This window comes from Anomaloglossus baeobatrachus, chromosome 1 (assembly GCF_048569485.1).
Source record: "Anomaloglossus baeobatrachus isolate aAnoBae1 chromosome 1, aAnoBae1.hap1, whole genome shotgun sequence".
Taxonomy (NCBI): Eukaryota; Metazoa; Chordata; class Amphibia; order Anura; family Aromobatidae; genus Anomaloglossus; species Anomaloglossus baeobatrachus.
The window spans coordinates 498,609,058-498,618,779 of NC_134353.1; the positions used below are offsets into that span (position 1 = coordinate 498,609,058).

The window sequence follows — 9,722 nt, forward strand, 5'->3', positions numbered from 1 at the left end:
TTTATGCAGAGCTAATCTCCCGCAGTGCTGTAAATGATGATAGAACCCCATCACATGTAAAAATTGAGGAAACAGCAGGTAGGAGTGCCGTCTGGACCTTGTACTCAGAGGTTTTGTAGCACTTTTCACTTATTCTAATGAATGGGCCGAAAAAGCATAAAAACATAAGGGGGAAAAAAGTATAAAAAATGTGCATATTGTTTGCTGCGTTTTTCCTTTTAACATTTCATTATTTGCAGAGAAATGTCTGCAGCAAATGCTTAAAGGGGTTGTACACTGCTTGGACAACCCCTTCTCATTCCCCTTGTTTGCCCCAGTACCAATAAATAAGCCTATACTCACTTCCGGTGTAGCTGCAATTCCAGTAATGTCTGAAGCCAGGTTCCCAGGGCACACGCGACATTGTAATGACACGCTGGCCCTGTGACCAATCAGCGCCTGGCGTCTGTCTCCCCACCTTTATACATTGAGCATGATGTGAGCGATGTTTGTGACCATAGGGGAAAGGAGAGGTAAATCCAAAGATGTAGTAAAACATGAATTATTGCATGAGTATTGATTAGGTGCCCACTTAGCTGTAAATTGGACTAATTATTGTCTTTTGAACAGCCCTAATCACTGTGACACACATTGTATCAGATGAATTGAGCTGCTTGGCTGCAATTTCTTCCAGAGACATGGTCATCATTGAGCAGTGATATCTTAAAGCTGTGTAATTTCTGTGTTTTAGGTATCGGAGGAGGAGTGATCCATCACAATGAGCTTATCCATGGCAGCTCGTTTTGTGCTGGTGAGCTGGGACACATCATGGTGTCTTTTGATGGACCAGAGTGTATGTGTGGCAGCCATGGTTGTATAGAAGCATATGCATCAGGAATTGCCTTGCAGAGAGACGCAAAGAAACTGCATGATGGTATGTGACCTTCTTCTTGCAGATTGCATGGTTGTCACTAGGTGGCGGTGTAACTCAGCCTTTCCACCATAGCTGCAATATGTTGTATGTAGCCTGCATTGGCTGCTATACAGTCAACTGTGCTGTTTTCAGTCAACTTACAGACATATTTTTGTCAACAGTGTTTAAGGAAGCACTCCCATCAAGGTTTTTATTCACTTAATATATTGCAATCATCACATTATATGGCATACTGTATTTACAATTGCACATTTTGCCATTCTATTCAGTTAAACGCTTCATGACCATGCGCAGTAAAGTTACGTCCTAGCGGTCATAGTGTTAATCCCCACCGGCTGCTGGGGAGATCCGCGCACATGTCAGCTGATTTGTACAGCTGACATGTGTGCCTTGCACGGTTATCAACCCGTACCTGTTAACCCCTTAACTTGTGCTGTAAAAATGTAAAAGCGCCATGTTAATGGCGATCGCGGTAAAGGTTTACTCACCGCCCGCCACTGGAAGTCACATGACGTGATCACGTGGATCCGATGGTTGTCATGATAGCACAAGGTCACATGATGACTTTTGTAGCTCAGGTACTGCAGGTTACAAGAGATGATCATTTCTCTCGATCTGAGCGGTGCTGCTCTGATTGGGAGAAAAGAATGAGCGATCAGACTGCTGATCCTTATAGTCCCCTAGGGGGACTAGTAAAATAAAAAAAAAAGTTTTGAAACATTAAACAAAAATAAAAAAAACTAAAAGTTCAAATCACCCCCCTTTCACACCATTGAAAATCAAAGGGTTAAAAAAATAAAAAATATTCACACATTTGGTATTGCAGCATTCAGAAATGCCTGATCTATCATCAATTAATCTGATCTGTATACAGCGTAGCGGCAAAAAAATTCCATTAAGAAGAGAATCCAGCACTCAAGGTTTGTAGATAGAATTCATCTACAAACCTTGACTGCCGGATTATCTTCTAAATTGATTACGGAGTTGGACCCTATCCAAGCACCAACTATAAGGACGGCAGTGCTGTATTTCCACAATAATAATGGCAAAAACATTCCAAAAGCCAAAATTACGTTTTTTGGTCGCCGCAAATTTTGCGTAAAATGCAATAACAGACTATCAAAACGTAGTATCTGCGCAAACATTGTACCATTAAAATATCAGCTTGAGACGCAAAAAATAACTGTCACTGAGAATGAGAACGCTACAGGTCGTGAAAAATGGCGCAAAATGCGCGCCATTTTTTGGGAAAACTTCTAATTTTCATTTAACCCCTTAGATAAAAGTAAACCTATACATGTTTCGTGTCTACGAACTTGTGCCAACCTGAGACATCACAGCAAAACATCAGTTTTACCATATAGTGAACACAGTAAATAAAATATCTCAAAAACAGTCATGCAATTGCATTTTTTTTTCTTTGCAATTTTTCCACATTTGGAATTTTTTTGCCGTTTTCCTGTACACTATATGGTAAAATTCATTGTTTAATTTGAAAGTACAACTCGCTCCGCAAAAAAACAAGCCCTCAGATGGCTATATTGACGGAAAAATAAAAAAAGTTACGGCTCTCGGAAGAAGGGTGACGAAACAATAAAACGGAAAGCGCAAAATCAGCCGAAGACGTTAAAGGGAACCTCTCAGGTGCAATATGCACCCAGTACCACGAGCAGTTCTGGGTACATATTGCTAATCCCTGCCTAACCGTCCCTGTATACACTAGCATAGATAAAGGGATCTTTAGAAAAAGTATTTCTAAAGATCTTTTATACTAACAAGCGAGTGGACTAGTCCCAAGGGTGTTATATCCCCCGACTAGTCCGCCCTCTTAGCAGGTTAGCACGCCCACAGGGGTGTACTAACATACTATTCAATTCAGCATCACCAGCGGTGACGCGTGTACCTGTGTGCGCTGTGACCGCAGTTCTGAATGCCGGGCACTTCCAGTCATGCGCAGTATGAAGCCGGGTGTATGCGTCCCAGCTTCAGAGAGGTCTACTGCGCATGACTGGAAATTCCGGACATTCAGAAGAGTGGTCACAGCGAACACAGGTACACGCATCGCAGCCGGTGATACTACATTGAATAGCATGCTATTACACCCCTGTAGTTGTATTAACATGCTAAGAGGGAGGACTACTTGGGGGATATAATGCCCTTGGGACTAGTCCCTGCGTTCATTAGCATACAGTAAAAGATCTGAAAAAATACTCTTTCTAAAGATCTCTTTATATATGCCAGGGACGGTTAGGCAGGGATTAGCAATATACACCCAGAAATGGTCGTGGTTCTGGGTGCATATTGCACCTGACAGGTTCCTTTTTAATTCTTCTCTTTTCTCTGTTCTATAAAGAAACAGGAAGTGTCTTTTCCATGCATGAGTCATTGCCCTCTTCAACTGTTGACCCACGCTCATGCCCCCTGCCAGGGACTTTGCAATAATGACTCATGCAGAGAAGGTACTTCATGTTTCTACACAGAGCTTAGGCTAGGTTCACACTTCCGTTCAATTGTATCAGTCACAATCCGCTGCTCTGGTAAACAACGGAATCCGTTTAGCGGATTCCGTTGTTCCCATAGACTTGTATGAGTGGTGGATTGTGACTGATGATGCTGCGTTGCACCCTCCGCCTGACTGATTAGTTGTGGAACAACAGACCGTGGGGCGGAAGGAACGCAGCCTGTAACGTTTTTTGAGCAGCGCAATCATTAGAATTTCGCTGCACATGCTCTCTCTGGCTCCCTGCACACGTAACCAGGATACACATCGGGTTACTAAGCAATGCGCTTTGGTTAGTTACCTGATATTTACACTGGTTACGTGTGCAGAGAGCCAACGCTAAGCGGTGTACGCTGGTAACCAGTGTAAATATCTGGTAACCAAGCAAAAAGTGCTTTGCTTTTAGTTACCCGATATTTACCCTTGATACGCAGGGAGGCCGACACTTCCCTGCCCGGCTCCGCCCCCTCCAGCACGCCGCATGTATACACACAAACACACACACACACACACACACACACACTCACCTGTCCCCAGCCCTGCAGTCCCCACGTCACTGATGTCCTCAGCGCCACGGCCCTCCTCGGCTCCACCCACCCCGAACTCCACCCCCCGCACACAACGGAGTCCGACAATGATTTCTGTTCTTTGTCATCCGTTGTACAACGCATCAGTCACATGCGTCAAGCAACGCATGTGACTGATGCAAAACAACGGAAATGTGAACCTAGCCTTAGAAGGATTCAGCTAGTCTGTTTCCAATTATGTGACTTTAAAGACCTAATTAAAGAGCAGAATTAACTCAGTATATGGGCAAAATGAGCAATTGTAAGTACACAGTGCTATATAATATAATGATTGCAATATTGTTAGAGAATAAACATTTTGATGGAAATGTTTCTGTAAAGCGTAACCCTCATTTAATTACATAAATGAATAGTGCACATGAAAATAAGTAACTAATATATCTTATTAGAGAAATCTGCTTTTTTCTCTGCCAGAATTGATCAGTCATTATCAATATTCTCAATTCTGAGGTATCATCTGTATTCAGTAAAGACTTTCCAATAAATGAGATGGCGGTTGTTACTGATGAGATTGTATGATGGGAGGAGCTAGGCAGAGCTCCGCCCCTCATCTCCCATCTATCTATATAGAATCTCCTAATTAATATCCACCATCTCCTCTCAGTAATGGGAAAGTCTTCACTGAATACTGAGAATATTGATAATGACTGATCAATTCTGGCAGAGAAAGAAGCAGATTTCTCTGATAAGATATAATACAGAGCTACTTATATTCATGTCCACTATTCATTTATGAAGAAACAATTAAAACACTGGTTACAATTTAAGAATAAAGTTCTTTTATGTATTATGTGATGTTTAATACCCTGTTGTCTTTGTTATCCAGAGGATCTTCTATTAGTAGAGGATATGTCGTTGAAGAATGATGAGTGTGTTACTGCTGTCCATCTTATCCAAGCAGCCAAACTGGGGAACTCTAAAGCAAGCAGTATTTTAAAGACAGGTATTAACTAATAGTCAAGGATTGTTTTGCATGTATCCCTCACTTATCCTGTCATTGCATTGCTATACATATACATTGTGCTGCTCAGATTCAGCAATCTAACCTCTTGATGCTCACACCACTGATTTAATGTCTATATTGAAGGGGTTGTCTTGGCATTGGTATTTGATGGGTCATCAATAGCAGATCTGTGAGGGTCCAAAACCCAGCGACCCCACCCATCAGCTGCTTTTTGCTGCTGCTAAGTACTGGAGCAGTTTCTTCTCTCTTGAATCTATGCTGTACTTCAGTGGCCAGCAATGACTGGCAGCGACAGCTGGAAAGTTGAGCTCAGCAGCTCAGTTCGTAGTGGTTTTTTTTTTGTTTTGTTTTTTTACAAGGGGCTGCTGATAAGTCTTTGGCTTTACCCATAAAGAAACGAGATAGGATGATGAAATTTTACAATTATTCCATATACTCTCCACTGATTCACACTTCTTACGTCGGTATTCCAAGTTCTGTAAGCTTAGCAAAAAGAAGGATTTCAGTTGTGTCTCAAACCAGCATCCGTTGCAGCCATGGCATCAGAAATGGTGTGAAATTTGGTACTCTTGAGGTGTTTCTTCAGGTTTGGAAACAGATGATAATCGGAGGGAGCTAGATCTGGTGAATAAGGTAGGTGGTCAACCAGTCGGAAGCCCAGTTTTGCCGTCGTCGCTTGTGCAGTGTGAGCGGAGGTGTTGTCTTGCAGGAACAAGATTCCTTTGGACAGCTTGCCGCACCTTTTGGCCTTCAGAGCTGCCTTCAATTGGCCAAAAAGTTCAATGTAATACCTTGCATTGATGGTGGAACACTTTTGAAGGTAGTTCACTATCAGCATGCCCTCCTTATCACAGAACACAGACACCATCACCTTAGTGGCTGACTTTTGCACCCTGAACATCTTTGGACAAGGAGAACCACTGTGCCTTCATTCTTTTGACTGCTTCTTGTTTTCAGGATGATAGAAATAAATCCAGGTCTCATCCATAGTGACCAGTCAGTCCAGGAAGTTCTTATCAGTCCTGAAACGTAGACAAATGGACCGGGACGTTTTCACTCGCACGCTTCTCTGATCTGTTGTCAAACATTTGGGGACCCACTTTGCAGATAGCTTCCTCATGTCCAAATGTTCATGGATAATGACACACACATTTACGGGAAATCCCGATGATGTCTGCTATTGCTTTAGCTGAAATTCGTCGATTCTCCAGTATCAAGTTGTGCACAGCATCGACGATCTCCGGAACAACCACCACTCTCGGTCGTCCAGGACATTCCTCATCATTGATGCTGATATGGCCGTTTTAAATTTAGCAACAAATATGAAGAGCATTGATCCCCCAATGTCTGCAACATGTCACAATGAATATCTTTTGTGGACTTTCCTAGCAGAAACAAGAATTTTATCTCTCCTCTACTCTTAGTTGCTGCGAATATTGCATTAGACTTCACCATGTTATTTTCCCGCGTGCATAGAACACTTGCCAAAAAGCAACAAACATAACATTTTGAAAACCTATATTACATACAAGGCTTTCATGTGATGTAACATTTCTTACCATAGAAACAAAGATCACAAAGCCAAAGACTTATCAGCAGACTCTCATATCTGTCAATTGTTGGAGCAGAAACCAGTGCCCCCACCGACCACCGCTCTATTGATGATCCTGTAAGTAGGTCATCAATAGCTATGCCAGGACAAACGCGTTCATAGTCTTGTCCCCTGTTCATATACCTTTATGGGAGAACTCAGTCCCTTTTGAGCGCAAAGTCAACTACCATAAAGCGACTCCACATGTAGTGAACCTAATCTATCAATGTAATATTACATTGCTTCTGCGCTGGGGAGTTTCTGAAAGTTACTCTGCTGTTACCAAGTAATTATTTGCAGGCTTTAACAACCACTTTAGGAATTTTATATTTCAGCATTGTAAAGCCATCATGTTAATTTTGAATCTTTCTTTTTTCCCCCAACAGCTGGAACAGCCCTTGGTATAGGGATTGTGAACATCCTTCACACTATCAACCCATCGTTGGTGATCCTTTCGGGTGTTCTAGCAAACCAGTATGTAAATACAGTGAAAGAAGTGATCCGGCAGCGAGGCTTGGCCTCCGTCCAGGATGTCAACGTCGTGGTATCAAACTTATCTGACCCTGCGCTCCTGGGAGCAGCGAGTATGGTGCTGGACTATACCACACGTAGGACATACTAGGCCATCAATGGACTAAGTGATTGTAACAATTCCACTGCGAGTGCCAATACTACAAGGCCACGTATTTGTGCCTAAGTGAAGCTGGCGTATCTTTTGATGCCATTTTTTTCAATCCTGTATTGTCTTCATTATTTTACATGTACATTAGCAAAGCTTGCTAATGTTTGTTAAGAAGAAAATTAATGTTTGCCTTCGCCGTTAAGTAAAAATGGAGCCTTTGCACATAGAAGAATTCAGTGGGTTCAGTTGACTTGAGTTACAGTCCATATGTTTTAGGGCATTTGAAACAGCCACACATGAATGTTAAAGGCTTTGTATATTAGTCGAAAAAATAATGGGTCCTTTTTATCTTTCAGCGCCACTCTTAATCATGGCCGCGTCTGGTATTGCATACCGGCCTCATTCACTATGAGCTATAATACGGTGGTAGTGTCTAAAGAAGGATAAAAAAGAACCTTTTTCTAGTATCTTCACCCTGGTAATTGCCCAACTCTGTATTGTATTTTGTTATGTAAAGGTCTTTGTTTTTCAATCTATTTTCAACCGTTTGACACAATCAGAATGGGTTTCAGTGGGTAATAATCAAGTTTTTTGTATTTTGCTGTATAATACTGTCATGTAGGGAAGTTTTCTTTCCTAAACACAATCCACAGCTAAAACAAAGATATTCTTCTATAATACAAGTCTACATCTGACTTGTTAATCCATATTTTTAGCATTTTAATTGTGGTGTTATTTGTACATATCATATCATATATTGCCATTGATGTAATACCTTGTAAATCTGCTGGCATTTTTGCATGGTATTTGAGAAAAAAATCCATTTACATTGTGGTATCTCCCGTGCCAGAGTCGGCACTGTTAAAGTGACCTAAACCTCCATCCACTCCTAGGATATCGCAAAAAAATGTGGTTGAGATATACCAATGTTTACCTCAAGGACTGGAATAACACTTCAAAACTGTAGTTTGGAAAAATCAACTTTTCATGTTAATTTTGTAATTTAGTGTAAGTAGTAACCACATACCCAAGGTTTATAATATTTAATGTACAAATGTTAATTAGGGTTCTAATATATTTAAGGGTTAGTTCTACTTTTGCAACCAATATTCTTTTCCATGCTCCAGTGCCTCTAAACTTTACATTATAGTGTTATGTATGCTGACCAATGTGGAGGGGACACGTAACCTACATAGGGTTTGTGTGGAGCTTGTAGCTAGTTACAGCCAATTGGCAAGATAAAGATCTGGGATATTTTACAAGGTTGCATTAGAGCAATGAAGTGGTGGTCCCTTGTATGACATTGCTAATAGTGTTGAGCGGACTCGGACTGGAAAAATCCGGATCCGCGCGGTTTCAGCGGTAGATCCGGGTCCGACCCGGACGCGAGATTCCGGGTGCACGATCCGGATTCGGCAATTTTTTTTTTATTTTTTTTTTCCACTCTCACTCTAGTCCCGGATTCTGCTCCTCATTGACATATATTGGCCCGGATTCCGAATCGGATCTCGGACTTCCTTGTCAACCCGTCACTAATCCGCCGGACCCGGATTATTGGCAATCCGCTCAACTCTTAATTGCTAACCCTTCTTGGGGTTGATAAACCAAGCCTTTTTCTTTTCTAGTATTGTATACGTACAATATGTATTATTGTTTTTATTGATTTGAATGTTAACATGATGGCTTTAATGTTGCCACATTCCAATGTAGCACATTGTACCAATGACTGTAATAATGGCTGGGACGGCACATTTGAGTTTCCTTGTCTTCTCCTGTACATTCCTCCTTCACTTTTGTGATACTGTACAGTACCTTCATGCATTGACTATTATTAAATAGATATTTATTGTTCTTGTAAAAACTTTGATCCTTATTTTATAGAGCAAAATGACAATAAAGAAAACCAAACGTGGCTCTGTGTGCTGTGATTTTCTGTTGTGGTCCATTTTTAACCGCTTAGACTGGTTTCACATCTCCGGTATTTTGCCGGAAGATGGATCCAGCACAAATGCAGTACAGTTACATTCATTTACGATGGAAGCGCGACACCATGCCGTTGTGTGCTTCATACTAGGTCATATAAAAAGGCTTGTTAAAGGGCCACTTTTGACTTTTAGGATTGCTACTTCCAATATTGTCTCCTTCCTCCCTGAAGAGCAAATTTAAAAAAAAAAGACTGTCAGTTCACCCTGTTGAATGCACCAGAAGGAATCCTCACTCAGCACCTGGTGCCGCACTCGTCCAGGAAATGTATAGTAAGAAAAAGATCTCCAGGGACAATCACCAAGTAAAGGTACTGTCACACATAACGAGATCGCAGCTGAGTCACCGTTTTGGTGACGCAGTAGCGATCCCGTTAGCGATCTCGTTATGTGTGACACTTACCAGCGATCAGGCCCCTGCTGTGAGATCGCTAGTCGTTGCTGAATGGTCCAGGTCATTTTCTTCAAAGGCGATGTCCTGCTGGGCAGGACACATCGCTGTGTTTGACGCTGAGTGACAGGGTCACAGTGACTGCTGAGATCGTTATACAGGTTGCTACTGC

At 41.7% G+C, this 9,722-nt stretch overlaps 1 protein-coding gene across 3 annotated transcripts in view; it reads left to right on the forward strand.

The window, feature by feature from the left end:
- Positions 1 to 9,089, forward strand: part of GNE (glucosamine (UDP-N-acetyl)-2-epimerase/N-acetylmannosamine kinase) — a 125,364-nt gene extending 116,275 nt beyond the window's left edge. For all 3 annotated transcript variants that reach the window (XM_075315661.1, XM_075315669.1, XM_075315678.1), the window contains exons 10-12: positions 731 to 913; positions 4,827 to 4,943; positions 6,942 to 9,089. In XM_075315661.1, coding sequence (XP_075171776.1) covers positions 731 to 913; positions 4,827 to 4,943; positions 6,942 to 7,177 — 536 coding nt within the window. In that variant the 3' untranslated portion in view covers positions 7,178 to 9,089. The remainder of the gene's footprint in view (positions 1 to 730; positions 914 to 4,826; positions 4,944 to 6,941) is intronic.
- Positions 9,090 to 9,722: the final 633 nt, after the last annotated feature.